The 23,735-nt window shown below is 36.6% G+C and overlaps 1 protein-coding gene across 1 annotated transcript; it reads right to left on the bottom strand.

Moving 5' to 3' along the window:
* Positions 1-20,790: 20,790 nt before the first annotated feature.
* On the bottom strand, positions 20,791-23,378 carry LOC133668709 (GDSL esterase/lipase At1g29670-like). The gene is made up of 5 exons (XM_062088658.1): positions 23,041-23,378; positions 22,824-22,948; positions 22,463-22,708; positions 21,663-21,909; positions 20,791-21,174 (listed from the first exon to the last, which is right to left on the bottom strand). Exons 1-5 carry the CDS (start codon positions 23,288-23,290, stop codon positions 20,957-20,959), a joined length of 1,086 nt encoding a protein of 361 aa, XP_061944642.1. The 5' UTR covers positions 23,291-23,378; the 3' UTR covers positions 20,791-20,956.
* Between the last annotated feature and the right edge of the window lie 357 nt (positions 23,379-23,735).

Below are 23,735 nucleotides of genomic sequence, written 5' to 3'. Positions count from 1 at the left end.
GTCAACACCAAAAAAATCAAGTTTCATGTCTTTTGGTGTGTCTAAAATAAAGCCTTTAGTGTCTTCAAAAATTTATTGATTATTCATCAAAGAAAAAGTTGGGTTTGTATTATAACCTATGTTAAGAGAATTCTGATCTCTAAAATTAACAAGGTTGTATGTCACTTTCTCTACAAAGACAACAAGAGAAAGAAAGTTGATGAATAGTTGATATTGATCCTAGGTCTTTGAAACCCTCAAACACCTTTTGAGCCTGTGAATTTCCTTTTTTTCATAAGCTATGAACCATAGCCTGCATTACATGCTTTTAAAAGCCCTTTTTGATCAAGTAAGCAATTTGAACCGATAAATGGCGCTCTCAAAACTTGAAGAGCCTTTCCATAAGAGTAGTGGCTTCATGGATTAAGCTACTGATCATTATGCATGCTGATAAAATTGGTGCTAAAAAAAGAAAACAATCTTTCTTGATGAATCCTCAAGTTTTGACTTGAGCCTTTTGTTTCTTGTAATTCACAGAAGGTCACCTCATCGTAGACCATCGAAAGATATACCCAAGATCAAAGATTAAAACTGACACAAAAAACCATGAAAAAGTCATTTTAATCTTATAACAGGTCATTTTTGTTTTCAAAATACAAGGCAATCAAAGGACTACATTAAATAGTGTGTGTTGGATCTTTGATCGAAGAAGCTTGGTTTTCAAAAGATCTTTTCCAAAACTAACATCTCTCTGATTTCATTTCAACAATTAGACTTGAATAGACATGATATTTGAAAGATGAGATTTGATTCCAGAACATTGACCGAATTTGCAAAATCCCTGATAGAAATGACATCAACTCTTCTCGACACTCCTTGAAAAGTTGACCATCTGGGGGCAATACAGTGGACCCTGAAAAGGAAGACAAACAACATTCAGATCAGCTAGGGGGCAGTTGAAGATGATTAAATGATGAATAAGTGAGCTGAGGGCAATGGTGTTCAAAGAAAGATAATCAATCAATGAGCACATGCAGATCATACTGGGGGCAATATTGTTCAAAGACAATCCATGGTTTAGTGAACTTCAGTAGCGATCGATGAGCAACGCTGCACTTGAAGGATATTTTCATATCTTCATCTTGGTTTATCATCTCCAACATAGCTATGACTTTTGAACGATGTATTTGCATAATTGCATTTGAATGAATGTTGGAAGGACGCACCCACCAAGACTGACTGTGGGACCATCTGTTTTGAAGCTCAAATGCACACTTCACCACATGAATATGGGTGATGAACATCATTGATGATGCCAAATCATTTCTTTTTATAAGCTGATTTGACAAGCCAAGAGGAATCCATTGAGAAGAGCATCGAGAATGCAACAAAGAGCCTTTTACGGCAAGTTATGAGAGGCATGTCTGGATGACTTGGCAGTTCCTTGAAAGCTGATGATAACATACTTGAAGGGTATGTTTCAACTGGAGGCAAGTCCATGACTGATTGACAATCTTGATGGGTGTTGGCATGATGCACACAACCAATCAGAGGATAATTCTCAGAAGAATCCAGGAGAGAAAATCCTTCATGATGAATCAAGCAACACCACAGTTGGGGGCATAGTCAAGCTTGACGAACAACGAGAGCAGTAATCGTCGAAGACAGTGTAAGATAGGCACTGCACTTACATCTGAGTGATGGCTATTGTTGTAACCCATTTTTAGGTCCCCACAAATATAATAATAATTAAAAAAAAAAAACTGAATAGTGTCGTTTTGACACTGTTCCTCTTCCCGCCTGCTGCTCCCAAAACTTAGAGCCCCACGCCCCTTTAAATAAGAAATAATGACTGCATGCTGCTCCCAAAACTTAAAGCCCCGCGCCCACTAGCCGACTAACCGCCGCGTGCCCTGCTCCCCATGCGCAATGATGCCTTCCCCGCTCCCCCTTCGCCTATAAATACTGCTCTTAGCAGCTGTATTAAGGGGGGGATTTTTTGGATGGGAGAGGGCTCTTTTGAAACTGAAAAGGGGGGAAGGGAGAAAGACACAGGGGGAGAGATTTTTTTAAACTGATAGAGGAAGAAGTTTGAAACGACGAGAGTGACGGTGAGAGGTTAAGAAGAGAGGAAACGAAGCAGCAAAACACTGCTCGCCACCGAGGACAGCTCACCATCTTCTTCCCACCCGCAGCAACACCACCAGGAACAGAGCACTTCATCATCACCACCAGCTGCCACTGTCTTCCCCGCCGGCAACACCACCGTGAGAAACAGAAGGAAGAAAGGGAAGCAGGGGAGAACAGAGCTGAAGAAAGGACACATAGGAGAAAAGGAAAAAAGGCTGCCACCACCAGTGCCTTCACGAAGCAGCGGCAGAGAGGGAAGAACATCGCTGGCAGCAGAGAACACCCGAGAATCAACAAAGAAGGAGCTGACAGAAGCAAACAGGGAAGCAAACCAGAGGCTGGCGTCTCTGCACGGGGAAGAAGAAGAGAAAATAGTTGTTGTCACCGGGCTCCACAGCCACTGACCACCATCCAACCATCTCTGATCAGTCGCCACCAGCATAACCATCGGCTTCTTTTCTCAAGAACACAGGAAATAACAGAGGAAGCCACCATCACCATCAGCTTCACCTTCTTCAGAACCAGGGAACCAGTAGAGAAAGTTAGCAGCACCATAGACTTTTCCTTCTCTAGAATCAGCTCCCCAGACCGCCACCTCCTGCACCTCCATGAAGCTGCTGTAAAGAGGGAAGAACAGCGTTGACAGAGGGAACAAAGGAAACCAAGAGAAGGAGCAACGCCTTTGCAGAGGGGAAGAGAAAACAACTGCTTTCCCCGGCTTCCACAGCCACCGACCACCATCCAAGCCACCCCTGGTCGGCCACCATCAGCACCACCGCGAGTGTACGCCATTGCCATCGTCTTCAATCACCGTTTCCGCCACCAGGTTTGCTCCCCACGTCCCTGTGCATGCACCATTTCCTTGCATTTCACTGTTCAAGTGAAATATAATTCACTTGAACAGTGAAATGCTATTTCACTGTTCGTGAAATGCTATTTCACTGTTCGTGAAATATAATTCACTAGTTACTGTGTATATGCACAGTAACCAGTCTATGTTTGTTTTGGGCTGGAACCCCAGCCCTGCCCATGCTGCTGGGCTGAGTCCAGCCCTGTAGAAGCCAGGCCCCAATTTATTTTGGGCTGATTTCGGCCCAGTTTCCTTTTGGGCCGGATCTGGCCCGTTCGAACAAAAATTCTTCAAAAATTATTTCAAAAAATATGTGATTTTCTGTAATTTTATTACTGTATTTTGACCAATATTGGTTTGTATTTTTATACTGTAAAGATACAAATCCGGTATTAAAATACCCGGTTTTTGTCAAGTTTTTTTAAAAAAATGTTTTGTTTTCATGCATACGGCCTAGTCTCTCCAATATATATATATAAATATTATAACATCATATTTTCACACAACAAAGGAAATTTCAAAACAATATATGTATTAGCATGCATTTTGGCTTTAATAACTAGTTTATTCAAGCCATGAGAACTAGGCCAATATTTCAAAAATTCTAAAAAAAATATCTTTTTGTCTTCTTTTAATATCTGGGATTACGAATTTATACGTAAAACGTATTCTTGATATTAAAAATACGGTTTTTATATAGACGTTAGAACGGTTAGGTTTTTTACCAGATAAGATAAGGACCTCCTTGTTGAGGAGGACTTTTCTTGAGCTATACCAACAACTAGGAAACACAGCGAGGCCTTGGATTTTATCAGACAAATAAACAATGCAGCTTACCTTAGATAGGGCGTATTTGGGGTGCTAATACCTTCCCTTTACGCAACCAGTCCCCGTGCCCGATCTCTAAGACCAGTTAGGGTTCCTAGTGACCAAAATACTAGGTGGCGACTCCCATTCCATTTTCCACCAACAAAAGACAATATTTTCTTGTCTCCCCATATTTGCCAGATAGATACCATACACACCTCCTAGATTTAAAGTGGAATACTTCGTCGCGACGCCGCGCACCCGCGACAGCTATCACATGAATGGGCCAATGCATCGAATGAACAAAGAAAGCTTTGGAATGCAAACAAAGGCACCCTAGGACGATGAATCATCAAAGAGGGGGGGACCTATATTTCAAAATCAGGTAAGGATACATGCATATCAATCATAATGCATTGCTTTTATCATTGTCAGATCGGTGATACATATCACTTCTCAGGTAGTGTGTTTTCCAACCCTACCTCATTCCGAGTGCGCCTTTGAGCCACCATTCTCTTAGGTAGTGCGTTTTCTAGCCCTACCTCATTTTGAGTGCGCCTTTGAGCCCTCACTTCTCAAGTAGCGCGTTTTCTAACCCTACCTCATTTCGAGTGCGCCTTTGAGCCACCATCTCTTAGGTAGTGCGTTTTCTAACCCTACCTAATTTCAAGTGCATCTTTGAGCTACCATCTTCCATTTGGGTAGGTCACCCATAACAATGAGACCAATTCATATTTTGATCATTCTTTTCTGGGTAGGTCACCCATTACAATGAGACCATTCTCCATGTTTTCGTTTGGGTAGGTCGCCCATTATAATGAGACCACTTTTCATCTTTCATCTAGGGTAGGTCACCCATTATAATGAGACCGCTTTTTGTTTTTCATCTGGGTAAGTCACCCATCATAATGAGACCATCATTTTTTTTTCTGGGTAGGTCACCCATCATAATGAGACCACCATCTTTCATCTGGGTAGGTCACCCATTACAATGAGACCATCATGTTTTTTCTGGGTAGGTCACCCATTACAATGAGACCGCTTTTCATCTTTCATTTGGGTAGGTCGCCCATTATAATGAGACCACCTTTCATCATTCTCCTGGGTAGGTCACCCATAACAATGAGACCACTTTTCTTTTCATTTGGGTAGGTCACCTATAACAATGAGACCACTTCACATTTTTACCATCACCTTCTATCTGGGTAGGTCACCCATCATAATGAGACCATCATCTTTCGTTTGGTTAGGTCACCCATTACAATGAGACCGCTTTTCATCTTTCATTTGGGTAGGTCACCCATTATAATGAGACCGCCTTTTGTCTTGCATCTGGGTAGGTCACCCATCACAATGAGACCATCACGTTTCCTGGGTAGGTCACCCATCATAATGAGACCATCATTTTTCTTCCATCTGGGTAGGTCACCCATCATAATGAGACCATCATCTTGCATTTGGGTAGGTCACCCATCATAATGAGACCATCATCTTGCATTTAGGTAGGTCACCCATCACAATGAGACCATCATTTTTTCTAGGTAGGTCACCCATAACAATGAGACCACTTTCATCTTCCATTTGGGTAGGTCACCCATCATAATGAGACCATCATCTTTCATCTGGGTCAGTCACCCGTTATAATGAGACCACACACACATCTTTGTATTGGTTATGGTTAAAGGAGATCGTCAGATGGGATCTTAGGTTAGCTCAACCACACACAGGGTTTAGCTTTGGTTAAAGGGAATCGCCAGATGGGATTTCAGGTTGACTGAGCTATACACCAACTTTTGGTTCTGGTTAAAGGAGATCGTCAGATGGGATCTCAGGTTAACCCAATCAAAAGGGCAGGTCGCCCGTGAAAATAGACCAACGTGAGTGTGTGTGGGTAGGTCGCCCTTGAAAATAGACCACAATGAGTATGTGTGGGCAGGTCGCCCGTGAAAATAGACCAGTGTGAGTGTGTGGGCAGGTTGCCCTTGAAAATAGACCACTTTTCTTCAAAATGGGCAGGTCACCCAAGATAATGAGACCACTTTCTTTTGAAAAGCAAAGTCTTTGGCTGAGTAGATCACTCAGTAAGCCAGGAAGACCTTTTGTTTTCTTTACAAGCTTACTATGCAAAACATTGAGGAATTTTTGCTTCGTAAGCATTGTAAAGAGGGGGCATCTGTTGCTACCCAATTTTTGACCCACATTTTTGATAAATTTTCAGAAAAAATCAAAAAAAGGCAAAAAATAATGAAAACCCCAAAATTTGCATTTTTGATATATTTGCATCATTTTTAGCATTTTCAACATCATCTCAGAAGAATTTAAATTTTCAAAGGTATTTGGAACGCGTTCAACTTTTAACGCGATAATTTTACAATCACTGATTTTTCTTGTTGAGTCAACGTTGATATTGCTCGTTTCAAAAAAATACAAAAAAATATATCAAAATTGAAATTTACAAAAAAAAAGAAAGAAAAGGAAAGAAAAAGAAAAATTGAAGGATTAGTTTGAAAATACAGCAACATTTTGCCTATAAATACTAGTCTACAGTAACATATTCAGGGGGAGAAAAATTTATTCAGGGGGGGGCGGAGAAAATTAACAGGGCCACCAGCTAAACACAAAAAACCCTAAAACCCAAGGTCTTCATCTTTTTTCAGAGGGGGCCGCCGTTCCCCTGGTCTCCTGGTTCTCTCTCAAACCAAAGGGAGCCTTCCTTTTTTTGCCCTGCTGGAGCCGCCGCAAACCCTCCTCTTTGGCCTGTGATTTTGGCTCCTGAAACAGCCCTCTTTGCCTTGACAAAGCAAGCCAGGCAGCCGCCCCTTTCCCCCCATCTTCCTCCCTACTGAACCGAAAGCCCTCACTCTGGTCGTTGCTCTCCCCCTCAGCCCCGGCCAGCAGACCCCGCTCACAGCATCTCCTTCATTTCTGGCCGCCACCCTGCCATTGGGATTTTTGGCTCCCAAAACCAGAAGCCACACAGGGGTCCCTTGTTCCCTGTTGAAGCCGCCTCCCTTCCCTTGGCAAAGAAACCAGAGACCCTCTCTCGGCCACCCACACAGCCGACAGACCCAGCTGTCTCTCCTTCAACTGACTACAAGCAGCACCATAGAACAACCTCATCTCCCCCGACCAGAGAACGGGTAGAGCCGTTCCCCATCTCCTCAGACCCATGGCTCCCGCTTCAGCCAGCGGGTCTTTCCTTCCTCAGCGGCAGTCCTTGGTCATGCCACCAGCCACCTGAAACAGAAGAAGAGGAAACAAAAAACTTGCAGAGATGCAACAGATATGAGAAGGAGAAGGGGGAGAAGCATATCCGAAAAACAAATGAAAGACAAATCAACTGTTGTTGCATTTGTGGTTGTTTTTGCAGGTCGCCACCGGAAGGAAGGTGAAGAGGGGAGGAAGCCATTACGGATCTTCCCATGTAGTCTGGATTTCGCGGCGGCGCGTGGAGGAGACGCGCCGCCAGTGCTCCACAGTTCCTGCGGGCCTCCTCTACAGTTCCTGGACTCTTTAGGGACCTTTTTGTAATTTTCACATGTTTGAATATGTATTTAAATTTCTGTTAAATGTTTTTAGTTTATGTTATGTTGTAAAAATTGTAACAGAAAAACATAGTAAAAAAGTGATGTGGAAGTGTGTGTTTGTATTTTTATTTATTTATGTTATTGAATTATAAAAATAAAAAAGGCAAAAAAGAATTAAGTATTTAATTTTAATATGGTTAAATATTTAAGGACAAATAAAATCATGTTATATTTTCCATGAAAATGTAAGAACATGTTTCTGTATATATTTTGGGATTTAATAACTGATTTATTAAAACCTTAGAATTTAATTAATATTTTAAATTTTTAAATCACATCAAATCGTAAAGTAGCTTACCTCAGGTAGGGTGTGTTAGGGGTGCTAATATCTTCCCTAGTCACAACCAGTCCCTTGCTTTTGAATCTCTGACAATGACCAGTAAATTAGGGTTTCCTAGTAACCTTCAATGAAATACTAGGTGGCGACTTCAAAGAACCAATCCAGCAAAACTTAACGAAAAATCACCGAATCGCCGCACGGGTGACGTGCGACAGGATAAAGTGATCATTCTTTATCTTAATTAATGTGAGGAATCTCCCAAATGAAGAGTAAATTTTAATTTATCATGAATATTATGCTCTTAGTTTAAATAATAAGAATAGTAAAGACGTAGAGAGACTCAACGTCTGAAATTTTATTTAAAAGTAATAATGGATTTCAAAATCTCATAAAAGTAGTTTAAATCATTCGTCATAGCCAAATAAAGAAAAGATAATTAAGAAAGCTATTTTTTTTTAACTATGAGCAAAAGTAAATACTCAAATATTCAAAACATATAAATAATAATAATAATATAAATAACCTAAAAGTAAATATTCAAAGTGAACTATAATAATAATAATAAATAATTTACTGCTACCATGTCTGTAGCATTGCACTCCTCTTCCAACCCTATATAATCCCAACGTTTTCATCAGGCTGTGTTACCATTGATTCCTTTGTTCTCCTCGCAGTTTTCAAACTCCATTGCTTCAAATACTTCTCAACAGCTCCCACCTTAATTTCCTGCAAATTGATTAGAAATGGCAGACAAGATCAAAGTATGGTGCTTCCTACTTTTCCTATTGAAGCTGGTGTCGAATTTGCAAAATTGTGCTCATGCCGCTCCACAGGTGCCTTGTTTTTTCATATTTGGAGACTCCTTGGCGGATAGTGGAATTGACTTATGTTTTTTCTTTATGACAGATAATTTTTCTTTATAATAGAAAAAAACATTAGCAAAATTAAAAAAATTTTTTTACATCAAGTTTTTTGTATAAAACCCACAGGATAACACGAGTCCATTATCTGAGTAATTTCCCAAAGAATCTGAAGGGGTAGAAATATAAAATTCATCAATGGGATTCATCCATTTGATGGAAACAAATGTTCCAAAAAGAGAATTTTCTGTTAAATTAGAGCATGGTCTCGAGCTAGAAAGATAATCAGCAACTTCAGAAATTGTTGAGCATGAAAGTGAAATCCTTTCCTAATCGTAATACAGACTATTTTATTACATGGGGGGTATTGTTTTAATGGCATTTCCATTCCATGGTAAGGCATCAAAGTACAAGAAGGCCAAGGGAGATTCTTTTCCAGATTAAATAAACATCAGTTACAGCTGCTAAGGCCAATTACCGCCCATATGGAATTGACTTCCCTAATGGAACCACCGGAAGGTTTACTAATGGCCGAACCATAGTGGATATGATTGGTGATCCCTTCTCATCTCCTTGCATGTTACGATCCTTCTGTGCTCGGTAAGTCATCCAACTTGTTGGTGGAGGATGTTACAATTTATTAATACGAGGAATTGCTCAGTATATAAGGAGTATGATTCACAGTATACCTAATAATTTCTTGTTTTAATGATTACTATTTGGCTCTAAGCAATGGAAATTGTCTGTTATGTGCATAACAGGGTTTAGGGTTGTAAACGTTGGATGTTGTCCAGCACGTAGTGATGTCAATGCATTCAAGACTCAACCCCATGCCAAAATAGGACTGAATATGTGTTTTGGGATGCAATTCATCCTACCGAAGCTTTGAACCAATTCACTGCAAGAAGATCGTACAATGCCTTTCTTCCATCTGATGCTTATCCAAACGATATCAGTCATTTAATCAGTTAACATGCAGATCTAAGTCAAGGAAGATAATATTCCATAAATAATTTATAGAAATAATGTGGTCTTGGTCACTTTGTTACGATGATAAAATTATGTAAAACACCAGTCTAATAATATGATTTCTTGACATATCTCAAAGATCATTTATTTTAGTATCACATAAAGCAACCATCACAGAAAATTCTAGCTGATAAAGTTAAGTCCAAGATTTTCAGTTTGATACACATACACTCAAGCATTAAGAAGCAAAATAAAATTGGAAATTCAAAAACTTTACATAGAAATTATAAAAAGATATCAGTGTACAAAAATGTTTGAACCAGCTGGTTCTGCAGATCGATTTCTCCTAGACTGAACTGGAATTTGTAAAGAAAAAGACTACACAATTGCCTTGGCAACGTATGTTGCTATTGAAGTAATCTTGCCTTCCTCTTGCTTTCCTCTTGCTTTCCTTGAATGTGTTTCTACCCCTTACTCTCTGCCTGTCTCTCTTTCTTATATCCTTTTTTTTTCTCTCACTAGTGTCACCCTTTTCATGAGTTTTTTTTTTGTCCTCTCCTCCTTGTCATTTTTTCTGCCATTTTATAGGTGAGTGAAAGGAAACAATCACCGATTTTAATCCCAAATCAAATCCTCGAACATCATCCTATAATTATTGTCACATATAATATCACAACAATATTAAAAAATTCAATATTAAAGAATTGATTCTGACATCTTATTCTTTGATATGAAAAGATCTGGCTTAAAGAGTCGTTACCTAGTATTATAGTAATTAAAAACCCTAACTGGTCAAGAGAAATTCTATGATACGAGACTGGTTACGTAAAAGAAAAGATATTATCACCACTTAAACGTCCTGTCTGAGATAGGCTACATTGATAATTTTTATCTTAAATTGCTAAATTTTTTATTTATTTATGTTATGATAGTTTGCTTGTAATATTCCTGACTTTGACATTAGTGTATATTCAACAACGAATACTTTCAACGTTGACGTTGGTAAATATTACGTAGTAAAAAAAACATATAGTATTCACTACCAGAAAACCGGAGAAAACCAACGGAATTACCGATGGAATTTTTCCGTCGGTAATATATATCGACGGAAATAATTCCATCTCAAAATCTGTCGATATATACTGACGGAATAAATCCGTCGGTAATTCCATTGGTATATACCGACGGAATATTTCTGTCGATATATACCGATGGTTTCGCCGACAGGGTATACAGCTCGTCTGGAAATATGCAACGGCGTAGTGACGTTAGGCGATTTTACCGACGGACATTACCGAGGGATTCAAACTGAGATAGCCGTACAGTGACCTGTCACTTTTTCCGACGGAATCACCGACGGAAGTAATCCGTCGGTGATTCCGTCGGAAAAAACCATTATATGCCCACTCGACCGACACTCTCTTCCTCTGTTTCTCCTTCTTCTTCTTTCCCATCCCACCACTCCCCTCCCAAACTGCAGCCAAACACCCATCCCAAACTCTCCACTATTCTCAACACGAACACTCAAGTTTCTTATATCTTGTACGTGGTCACAATATCCGTTTCTTGTAGATTTTATCGTTTTTTTGTAAGTAAATCTATCCTTTTTAGTTTTAATATTTAATTGTGAATTTTATTATTTTAGTATTTGTATTTTGTTAACGTTTGTACTTGTTTAATTGTTATTTGTCAAAGAAACTTGTAGTATGAATGTATAATTTTGTAGTTGTTATAGTTTGTTTTAGATTTTGTCAAATTATATTTGTTTGTAAATTGTTGAAATTTTGTTTGAATTACACCGAATTAAATGTTTTGTGATGAAATAAATAATTAATAGCTTTAGCTTGTTTAACGGGTCTGTTTTAATTGTTATCAATTCTATTATGAAGTTGTGATTTCTGTAAATTTATATATGTATAAATTTGTTTGTATGAACGTTGATAGTTGATAATTGATAATGAATATTTAACATAGGTGTTGTTTTAGTTTGTTGGATAATGTCAGGGAAAACCAATATTTTTGTTATGTTTTATAGAGGTTCAATAGAAGTCATGGATGATCGTTCATGGATGTATCGGGACTCACCCCAAGGATTGCGGAGGATGGATTATTGTAACGGTGTCCAGGGTTTTATTAATTTCGCAACATCTATTCCGAGGAATTTTACTGATGGCGGTATTAGGTGTCCATGCAGGAAATGTAAAAATTTAATGTTTCTGCATCAAGATGTTGTAACGATGCATCTTCTAACCAAAGGGTTCATGGAAGATTACCTGTGTTGGTATGCTCACAGAGAACTATTTGTTCCTGATGAGAGCATGGAAGAACAGGTGGTTGGGTCAACTTCTAGTGCTAGCAACATGCATGAAGTTGGAAATGAGAACAGTAATCCTTACAGGAATATGGTTATGGATGCAATGAGAATGAGTGAAGGTAATGTCAGGGAATGTCCAATCGTAGAAGAAGAACCTAATGCAGATGCAGCAAGGTTTTTTGATCTGTTGAGAGATTCTGACGAACCATTATGGGATGGCTGCACGAACCACAGTAAATTATCAGCTGTAGCACAGGTGTTCACCATCAAGTCAGATCACGGGTTAAGTGAGGCCGGTTATAACAAGATTATTGAATGGGCGAGAAGCATTTTACCTGAAGGGAACAAGCTGAAAGAGAACTTCTATGCTGCCAAGTCCATGATGAAACTCCTCGGTTTAGGATACCAGAAAATTGATATATGCCCTAACTTCTGCATGTTATACTACCTTGAAAATGCTGAGATGACCGAGTGCATGACATGCGGGCATTCCCGTTACAAACCCAGAACTGGTAGAGGGAAGACTCTCGTGGCATATAAAAAACTTAGATACTTCCCAATCACACCTAGGCTGCAGAGGTTATTCATGTCACCAAGGACTACTGAGCACATGACATGGCACCAATCACACCATGCGGTTGATGGAGTGATGGTTCATCCTTCTGACGGTGAAGCCTGGAAACACTTTAACAGTATGCATCCTCACTTTTTAGCTGAATCAAGGAACGTGCGTCTTGGGTTGTGTACAGACGGATTCAACCCATTCGGGTCATTTGCTGCTCCTTATTCTTGTTGGCCGGTCATACTGACGGTTTATAACTTGCCATCGGGGATGTGTATGAGGCCGGAGTTCATGTTTTTATCTATGGTCATACCAGGTCCGAGCAGTCCGGGGCGGAATATAGATGTTTGTCTTCATCCGTTAATTGATGAGTTGACGTAGTTGTGGTCCTCTGGAGCTTTGACTTATGACATCTCGAGGAAACAAAATTTTGTTATGAGAGCGGCTTTGATGTGGACTATCAATGATTTCCCAGCTTATGGAATGGTTTATGGTTGGAGCACGCATGGAAAGCTAGCATGTTCATACTGTATGGAGAACAACAAGGCATTCACGCTAACAAACGGGGGTAAAGCTTCTTTTTTTGACTGTCACTGTCGTTTCTTGCCACCTAACCACAGGTACAGAAAGAACAGAAAGGATTTCTTTGTTGGCAGAGTTGAAAATGATGTTGCACCCCCCCGTCTTTCCGGTGAAGAATTGTTTGATGTTGTGTCAGAGTAAGGTGAAATTGTGTTTGGTCTCCAATCAGGTAAGCAGAAGTTTCCTGGTTTTGGTTTGACCCATAATTGGGTGAAGCGAAGTATATTTTGGGAGCTTCCTTATTGGAAGACCAATCTTCTCTGCCATAACCTTGACGTCATGCACATTGAAAAGAACGTGTTTGAGAACATTTTCAACACCGTCATGGATGTGAAGGGGAAGACAAAGGACAACATCAAGGCTAGATTGGATGTAGCGTTGTTCTGTAACCGTAAAAATATGGAGTTGGTTTGTGATGGGTCACGGGTCGCAAAACCAAGAGCAAGCTTCGTGCTAGAGAAAAACGCACAATTACTAGTCTACAAATGGCTTAAGAGTCTGCGTTTTCCAGATGGACATGCCTTGAACATATCAAGGCTGGTTAATACGGAGGAATGCAGATTATATGGAATGAAGAGTCATGACTGCCATGTGTTTATGCAAACACTCATCCCATTAGCTTTTCGTGATTTGTTGCCAAAGAGGATATGGGATGCACTAACGGAGATTAGTCATTTCTTCAGAGATATATGCTCCAGCAAGTTGAATGTTGATCACATTGAAAGGCTTGAAAACAATATCGTCGAGACAATATGCAAACTTGAGATGATATTCCCTCCATCATTTTTTGACTCAATGGAGCATCTACCTGTACATTTATCGTTTGAGGTAAAAGTTGGAGGACTGGTCCAGTACAGATGGATGTATCCATTCGAGAGGTTAGATATTACAGTTGCTATGACATTTATAATTAAATGTTTTTATTTTTATTTTAATGTTTTTAATTGATAATTTTTTATTAATATATATATATATATGCAGGTACTTGTTCAATCTTAAAAAAAGGTTAAGAACAAGGCGCATGTTGAGGCGTCAATATGTGAGGCGTATATTGTTGAGGAGATCTTAACATTTATCTCATACTATTTCGAACCTCATTTGAGAACGAGGATAAACCGTGTTCCACGGCATGATGATGGTGGTGAAGTGCATTCAAGTGGGAACTTGTCAATATTCTCCAATCCTGGACGACCCACACCTAAAAATGCCATGAAGGGAAGATATTTGTCTGAAATAGAGTTCAGACAAGCACACAATTATATACTATTTAACTGTGATGAGCTGAGACCTTTTATTAAGTAAGTAAATGTTCGACTTAAACTTTGTCAAGAGTGTACTATTTATGTTTTGTAATACCATACACTCATATAATTTGGAACAACCTTGCAGGCAACATCGACGATACTTATTGTCCAATAACTCACAGCTGACAGAATCCCAGATCTTTCAATTACAAGATGAACAATTTGCCACATGGTTTAGAACACATGTAAGTCCTATCACAAACTCATTATCTCTTGCAATGTAATTAATTGTAGTCAATGTTACATAATATCTGTTTATTGATTATTGTTGTATTTAATTTACAAGCTAGGTTTATCAAATGGGAGGTAGTGCTGCTATTTCACTGTCTTTACTATGTCTGGGCCCTGAAAGAAAAGTCAAGTGCTATAATGGATATTTTGTCAATGGATATGTCTTTCATACTGAAGAATACGGGCATGGAAGAAAGACATACAACAGCGGTGTTTGTATTAAGGGATCGACTTCTAGTGAGTTTGAAGTTGACTACTACGGTAGATTGGAAGAGGTCATCGAACTGCAATATCACAGCGAGCAAAATAGAGTGTTTTTATTCAAATGCTATTGGTATGACACAACTGACAGAGGAATCAGAGTAGATCCTCACTATGGTCTCGTTGAAATCAACTCAAAAGCTAGACACCACAACGTAAACGACGTCTTTGTTTTCGCAAAGCAATGCCAACAAGTTTATTACACATACACCCCTTCCTTTAGAAAGGACCGATCAAGAGTTGATTGGTTATCCGTTTTAAAAACAAAACCCAAGGGTCGTGTCAAAGTTGTTCAGGATGACAACGAAGACACAAGTGTGATAGATGAAGTCTTTCAAGCTAGTGAGTTGGTTGAACCATACCGAGTTGCTCCGTATGGTACGGCTAGAGGCATGTCATCAAACCGAGCCCGTACGGCTAGGCAGGACCCAGCCAGTCCAGCCTGGTCACTGGCTCAAGCCAGTGAGCCTCCCAAGTAGCAGGCGTGTGCGAGGAACAAATGAATTATAATTCACTGCTATAGTATGAAGTGAATTATAATTTATTGCAACTGCAGCAAATGAATTATAATGGAGAGGAAAGCGGGGAATAAGAAAGAACTTACCTGATACGGGCAGATGAATTCGAAGACGATGGTGATGGCGTGCTCTAGACATCGCTTCTGTTTTTCTTCTCTGTCTGTCTGCTTGTTCCTGGGTTTTTCTGTTCTCTATAGTTTTCTTGTTTTCTTGTTCGTTCGTTCTTGGTTCTCTGGTTTATCACTCTGTCTCTCTGCGTGTGGCTCTCTTTCCCTCTCTTATTTTGCGTTCGTTCTCGGCTCCTGTGTTGTTCCTATGTTTTTTTCATTTCTGTCTTTCTCTTTGTGTGTTTTTTAGCCTGTCCTTTTCCCTATGAGGCCTTTCTCTAGCTTTTATAAAGCCAGGAAGGTCGTGTGTTCATGCCTTCCGTGAGGTATCATAGGCATCGTGGTCCATGATCTGCTGGTTGTGTCCCCTGTTGATCCGATCTTCAGGATGAGGAGATGATAAACAGTGTGCGTTGAGAGCGACACCGATTTCACATGAAATGACTATTTTTAATTTGGCCCCTGAACTTCTAACAGTTAACAATTGGGTCCCTGATTTCATTAATTAAACAATTCTAAGTTCAATTAAATCACCAAACTTTCAATTCTTTCAATTTTTAACCAAATTGACTCCCAAATTATAATTCAATCCTCAAACTTCAAATTTGTATTATTTTAACTCAGTTCTCAAATAGTTTTTACTCATTCATTTTTTATCGTATTATTTTTGTTTTTGAAAATTCAAAAATTAAATTATGACAATTCTGAATTGAAAATCTGCTTAGGATCCGGCCGCCAACCCCTCTTCGCTTGATTTATGGGGAGAGAATCAAAGTTTAAAGGTTGGGTCTTGAACAAGAATGGAAGGGCTGGACTGCTGGTCTTTGAAGAAAGGTGACTGAGAGGGCACGTTTGGCTAAGAATCTGTAGTGGATTCGGAGAGTTAAAACATGATCTCTTGTATCGTGATTGTATCCAATATACCATAAAACATGATTTTTGCTTGATTCATGGAGATATGACCAAATTTTGAAAGCTAAATCTTTCATCAAAATCGAAAGGATGGCTGCTGGTATTGGGAGGAGGTTAATTGAGTGAGCATGTTTGACACGAAATCTATAGCGGATTCTAAGAGTTAAAGCCTGATTTCTTGTATCATTGTAGCTAGCCAACATATTAAAAAACATGCTCTTTACTTGATTCATCGAGATAGGGTTAGATTTTGCAATCTAAATCTCACATCCAAATGGAAAGAACGATAGTTAGTCTTGGAGGGAGGCTGATTTAGCTGATTCTGGAAATTAAACTCTGATTTCGTGCACCAAGATTGTAGCTGATATGTTAGTAGACACATTTCCATCGTTTCTGCACCATAAAGAGACTTAATCAGGACCGAAACTAAGCCCTAAAGTTGCATGAGACCTCACTGATTTTGTCTCTTTCCTGCCCAAAACTCTGCAAATGCCATGAACAAAACGGCGCCGTTATTTTGAAACTCCAACTGTTGCTCTTCCCTTTTCACTCAAAATGCACTGTTTCATTTAATTTGAAATGACGTCGTTTTGAGTCTTGGTTAAGGTTTCTTCTTTTCTTTGATTTAATTGTGCCAAACTTCATTATAGTCTCTCCATTTCGGCGCATTTTGCTCCTTGGTTCCTAGTTTTTCAATTTCTTATGCTTGGTTAATTTCCATCTTTTTTCTTAATTTCTTTCAATTCAGTCCCTAACAAAAATAAAATTCACCCTCTAAATTCTCTGCTTTACTCAATCTGATCCTTATTCCTCCAATTCTTTATTTTTAAGCCAAATTGACTTCAAATTTCAAATTCATCTCTTTCAATCAAGCCTTCAATTGATTTTATAACTTGGCTACTTGTTCCAAACTCATCCTTGAACCTTAATTGCTTTTAATTTTAGCCAAATTAAACCAATTTAAACCAATTTCTCTTTTATTCAGATCTCAATTATAACTTAAAAATTTTCAAACGTCATTTTTGCTTGTGAAATTTAAATATTGGTCCAATTGCAACCCTAGCTACATCGATTTATATATTTTTTATGTTTTTAATATTTCTTGCACACAATAATTAAATAAAAATAACAAAACAGATAAATTTATTGACTAATATATTTTTTAGACTTTTTTATTTTAAATATATATACAAAAATTATGGTAAAAAATTGAGTTACAACAAAACCCCATCAATTCTCACATCTATGAATAGGTTTAGAATATTCTCCTTAAATTGTGCAGACTAAGTTGCATGCATAATTTTTTTTTTTTTAAAAAAAGGCCAAATATTGGCTGGTGAAGCTTTTGGTTCCCATATCTATATATGCTCTCACTATTTTCACCTATTGAAGATATCTTATTAGTGATAGAAGGAAGTAAAATCGTAAACATCCTGCTGAATTAACTTATATTTACCAATTTATGTGATATAGCTTGTAATTAATGCAATAATATATATATATATATATATATATATATATATATATATATTGAATAAAATTTAATAGATCATCCGACAATAAAATGGGAACTTCAAATAATAATTAATGATAGTAATTCTCCTATCGATAACATCTACATGAAGAAAGAAAAATACAATTTAAAATATTTAATAAACATTCATACTATGTTAACAACTCAATCTCCCAACTAAAAACATTTCAAAATTAGTTTAAAAAACAAAATTAAATTGGAGTAAAAATTACCTATTAACCCTGATCTACTTTTTCATAAAAAATTAAGGAAAAAAAAACATCTCAATAAAACTTCTCTCATCAAATGAAACCTATTAATATTAAGAAAGATTTGTTTAATAGTCATAATTTGGCCTACCATCAACTTTTATTTTTTTTCATTGTTTTCTTGTTGTTTTCTTTTTTATATCTCAAATTAATAAACTTAAAAATAAATAAAATGAACTTTTAGATAAAAATAAAAATTATAAAAACTATGATCCATCATGTGTTTTTTTTTTGTATTTTACATTATAATCCTCTTTTTAATATTGTTTTTCTATATAATTTAAAACTATATTTTAATAGAATTAGACTATAACAAAAATTAAATAAAAAACAAAACAAATAATTATAAAGAAAGTACTGAAGCACCTTTCCAGCGCCAGAAATTAGGTAATTCTTTCAATTTTTAAGGGTTAGTTGTCTAGTCTTCTCAATTTAAGATAAAATGGTGACTTCAGCCTTTTAAATTACAACCGATATGAAATTAAGAACTCCAAAGTACGTGTAGAGAGGCCACCAAATCACCTATTGAGATGTAACCTCCATTTAATATAAATACTTTTTTTTTTTTAGTTCCATCCTCTACTGCTTTCTTTCCAAGCTTTTTTTTTTCATTAAAGGTTTACTTTCAATTTTATTCTTTTATATTTTATTAATTTAGAATTAATCATCTTAATCATCTCCTTCATTCGAATTGTATATTATTATTATTATTATTATTATTGTTATTATGATCTCGTTCGAAGATTGCTTGCAAATCTCATTAATTTGATGATGTTATCGAGGGATTAATATATTTCAGCATTCAGTTACATAATTTATTTCTTTCGGTCAATGTCTATAGAGATATTAAGCATGGTCCGTGCACAAGGTGTGGGTCGCCGGGAAATTAAATTCTAAATTAATGCCAAGTACATATGAAAAAATATATTAAATGAGTTGTGATCCCACGCTACATTTGCCCACGACAAAGAAATTGAAAATTTCACGTGTATATATTGTTTTTTATGGTTTGAAAATATAAGTTTTTTTAAAATATAACTATATTATGGTTTCTTTATTAATTAAAGTTATAAGAGAATTTTCAGTATGATTTATGTAAAATTATAGTATTTATTGATTAATTAAATACTTTAAAAATTATAATTGAAACAAAATACAGTTTTTAAATCTAGCAAAATAACTGATCAAAGACTCCCATACGCAGCGTTAATGCCCAACCACCTCATGAAATGCTGACAAAGAGGCCAAGAAATTGAGCTAGCTAGGAACGGCAACGTTTCAAGTAATATTGTGCTTGGGATAAAGTGATCATTCTTTATCTTAATTAAAGTGAGGAATCTCCCTTTCCCAAATGAAGAGTAAATTTTAATTTATCATGAATATTATGCTCTTAGTTTAAATAATAAGAATAAATAACGTTTTCTTACGAAATATTTGGATAAACTATCTTTTTAGTGCATATAGATTATCAACTCTTCTAGTTTAAATTTTGCTCTTCATTATTAAAAACTAACAGAAGTTTAATTTTATCACATTTTTGTTTTATTTTTATGATTTTTCTCTCATCTTTCCCTCTCAAATCAACATCTATGTTATCACATGCATTTAGAAACCTAGAAAACTCAAAAAGCAAATTTAAAAAATTGTTTAGTTGATGGTTGGGAGTGGCATTGAAACGTTTAGAAAACCACAACGGTAGCATTGAGAGATTTTAAGGTATAGAAGCAAATATTGATGAATTTAGAGGGACCAAATTAAATTTTAACCAATTTTTTTTTTCTTTTGGACTTTTTAATTTTACTTTTCTTTTAGTAGGATCAATTGATTTTACTTACTTAAATTTATACTTGCTAGAGTATAATATTATAGTTGATAATATTGGACTTAATTAGGAAAAAGAATTAATTTGTTTTGGGTTTCTGATATAAGTATAATTATGAATGTATTTGAGCACTAAATGCTTCAAAATTATGAAAAAATCTCTTTCTTACCCTATTTTTTACCTTTTATTTCAACATATTTAAAAAAAAACAAAAAAAAACTAAGAAATCAAAATTAATAATAATAATAATAAGAGGGAGTGAAACGGCATGCATGCGAAGAAATAAAGGCCATAATAAATATATAGCTATGTGAGATAAGGAGATGAGAATATAAGATTCGAAAGTCAAGGTTTTTTTTCCTCTATTATGATTTTATCACGGAATAATGTTTGTGGATTGTGTTCTATGTGTAAATGTAGAACAATTAGTAAAACTATTAGACTATGGCACTGATACTGCTTAATTAATCATTTAATCTAAAATATCTTGATGCTTTGATTCTTTAGTTAATTAGAGGATTGTGGAATGAAGATTGTCACCCAAAACCTCAAACATCATTGTAACCAGCTGTAATACTTCATCAAAGCACTAAATCCAATAGGAATTCAAATCAAATTATAAATTTTAAACCAAAGATATGTCAGCAAGATGTGGTGGTTGTGATCAAAAGCTTTGAAACAATGATCTCATGGATTGCTGTTGGCTAAAACAATTTGAGTGGTTAGTGGTTAATGGACGCAGTGTATAACGATAAATAGAAAGCTAAAGCTACTTTGAGTAGTCTGGACATCCTGCGTCATTAAAAATTGAACAACTACCACTGTTTTTTCTTCGAAGTTAACTGGGATAGGTGGCTGCAGCAACATCTTTTCTCAAATGAATGTTATAGTGATCAGATTCGGAGGTTCATTCCAATTTTCTGGGTTGGAATTTCTGGATGTATTGGTAGAGCATTTGAATATGCCGAGCTTTCTACATGACCGATCTTATTATTCTTGAGGTACAAGTACACGTTACAGCATTTATTATTGCACTGCTGCTTTACATAATTTTATCATCAGTTTATTATATAATCTCTGGAATATTATCTTTCTTGACTTAGATCTGCATGGTAGCTAAATGGCTGATGTCGTATGGATAAGCATCAGATGGAAGAAAAGCAGAATACGATCTTCTAGCAGTGAATTGGTTCGAAGATTCGGTGGGATGAATTGCATCCCAGAAAACATATTCAGTCCTGTTTACGCATGGGGTTGAATCTAGAATACATGCACTACCAAGTACAGGACAACATCCAACGTTTGCAACCCTAGACCCTGTTACGTACAAAACAAACTTTCATTACCAAGAACGAAATAGTAGTTAATATATAGCAATAAGAGCATTCCGAGAAAATTGCAGATCTAAGTCAAGAAAGATAAGTTACTGTAAGAAACAAATTTCTGATAAATACACCAATAATAATATGATTAATTTGCTTAAAATCTGATCAGAACTAAATTCAATCTTGATATATAAAAATTTGTAAGAAAATTGACATCATTAAAATGAAATTTAAATGAATATATTACTTCGATTGACATGTTGTTATGTAAAATAATAATCCAAACCAAAAAAAAAATAAAATTGTAACGTCCACCAACACCATTGGTTTTTAAGTCAATTATTCAAATTGACCAAATACGATAAATCAAATATCTCAAAGAACATTATAATCTAAAGAATAAAAGAAGATGTATCAATCGGAAATGATTTCTATAAAATCCGTGTATATGATAATTTCACCACATTGTTGACGACTTACCGGGCACAGAAGGATCGCTAGATGACATTCCAGAAATATTCAAATATATAAAGCGTGCGTCATTCAACTCTTGATTCAGTTGTTGAACAAGTGAAAAGAGTCCTGCGTTAAAAGGTAGGACTGCGTTGTTTATATTGGCCACACAAGAGAGATTCTTGAGGCATAGAGTAGAAGATGCGTAAGGAATGCTGCCTAATGGTATAAGTCCAGGCAAGGCAATTTTCCTGGCTCCGAAGAGGTACAAACGCTGATGAAAAATAGAAACAAAAAGATATAAAAATCACAAACAGAATGAAATATATGTGGGCTATCATGCATAAACAAATGTACATAACACAATTATTAAAAAAAAATTATAATGTTCCAGGAGAGAAAAACGAAAAAAAGAAATAAAAAAAGAATTTTGAATAGCTGAAAATATTCTTACACTTCTTTTTTATAAGATGAGATGTGATTTTTTCTCATGTTTATTTTTTCTTATCACCAATGACATATTCACGGACGCGACTCACAGGTCCTAAAAGCCAAGCAATGGAACAGAGTTCGTCAACTCCATATCCTTAATTGATCGCTCACTTACATGTAGATCAAAAAATACAAGTAGTAGGATTCAAACCAATGATGTCTCTTTTCCTAATTCATTTCTTACCACTTTACTATTACTAGTTGAACTACTAGATTACTTGTTTTTCCAATATATCTATGAGAAAGTATTAATAGTTGTATAATTGGAGCATCATAAAATTTCTCTAATAATTATTCGAATCAAACTAGAAAGTGAAATGGACTGTAATACCAACCTTTATTTGCTGACTATACTGGTCAATTAAAACCTTGGCATATTGATCTTGGGTATATAAACGACTTGTTTCATAATTACCAGGCACGAAGTAGTTGTTTATGTAATCATTAGTGCCCAAGCTGACATAATATAAGCACTTATTAAGGTAATTTGTTGCTGCCTGTTCAGTCCCTAGTAATTGAATCGAGCGATTGAATGTAGCAGCATGATTTTGCAATTGCTCATTCAGGCTGATTCTATCACCCTGGAACATGTCAACAGAAATAGGAAAAGAAGAAGAAGAAGAGAGAAGTTAAATCATAGGACGCTGTAAAAATATTCAGAGGCAAAAAATAACTACAATGTAAATTATTGGGTACCAATTCCCTTCCACTCTCATCACGAATCCCTGCTGCCCCAGATGCATAGTTAACACCAACCAATATGTCTCTGCCTCTAGCAGTTACAAATGGCGAAATAAATTGGTCAAACCCCAAAAGTTCACCTGCAAATGCCAGAGTGTTATATGTGAAAAAAATTCAATTTCTAAACTAATATGTGAGGAATAATGCGCAAGCAGAGATGAGAAGAGAGCACCAATTATATCCACTGTGGTTCGGCCATTGGTAAACCTTCCGGTGGTTCCATTAGGGAAGTCAATTCCATATGGGCGGTAATTGGCTTTAGAAGTTGTTACAAGGTGGTTGTTGTTGCCACTATCCGCCAACGAGTCTCCAAATATGAAAAAACAAGGCACCTGTGGAGCGGCATGAGCACAATTTTGCAAATTCGACACCAGCTTCAATAGGAAAAGTAGGAAGCACCATACTTTGATCTTGTATGCCATTTCTAATCAATTTGCAGGAAATTAAGGTGGGAGCTGTTGAGAAGTATTTGAAGCAATGGAGTTTTGAAAACTGTGAGGAGAACAAAGGAATCAATGGTAACACAACCTAATGAAAACATGGGGATTATATAGGGTAAGTTGAGAATAATTAGGAGGTTTAACCTATTGGTTAGCCAACCCTTTCTATATATATATATGTGTAGGGTAATATACAATAATAATGGTGGAGGTTACCACACAAGAGTATAACTACAAAATTTTCTATATAAGTACATTCTATAATATGCCCCCTCAAGCTGAGGGTGGAGGATCAATCAAAAGCTTGAAACGAAAAGCAGTAAACGAAGCAGTAGGAAGTGGTTTAGTAAAAACATCTGCAAGTTGATCCTAAGAAGAAATAAAACGAATTTGAATCTCCTTCTTCGCAACTCTATCTCGGACAAAA

The sequence above is a fragment of the Populus nigra genome, chromosome 11 (genome assembly GCF_951802175.1).
Source record: "Populus nigra chromosome 11, ddPopNigr1.1, whole genome shotgun sequence".
In the NCBI taxonomy this organism is placed as follows: Eukaryota; Viridiplantae; Streptophyta; class Magnoliopsida; order Malpighiales; family Salicaceae; genus Populus; species Populus nigra.
The sequence above is the reverse complement of the archived record's forward strand: the minus strand, read 5'-3'. Positions and strand labels throughout refer to the sequence as shown.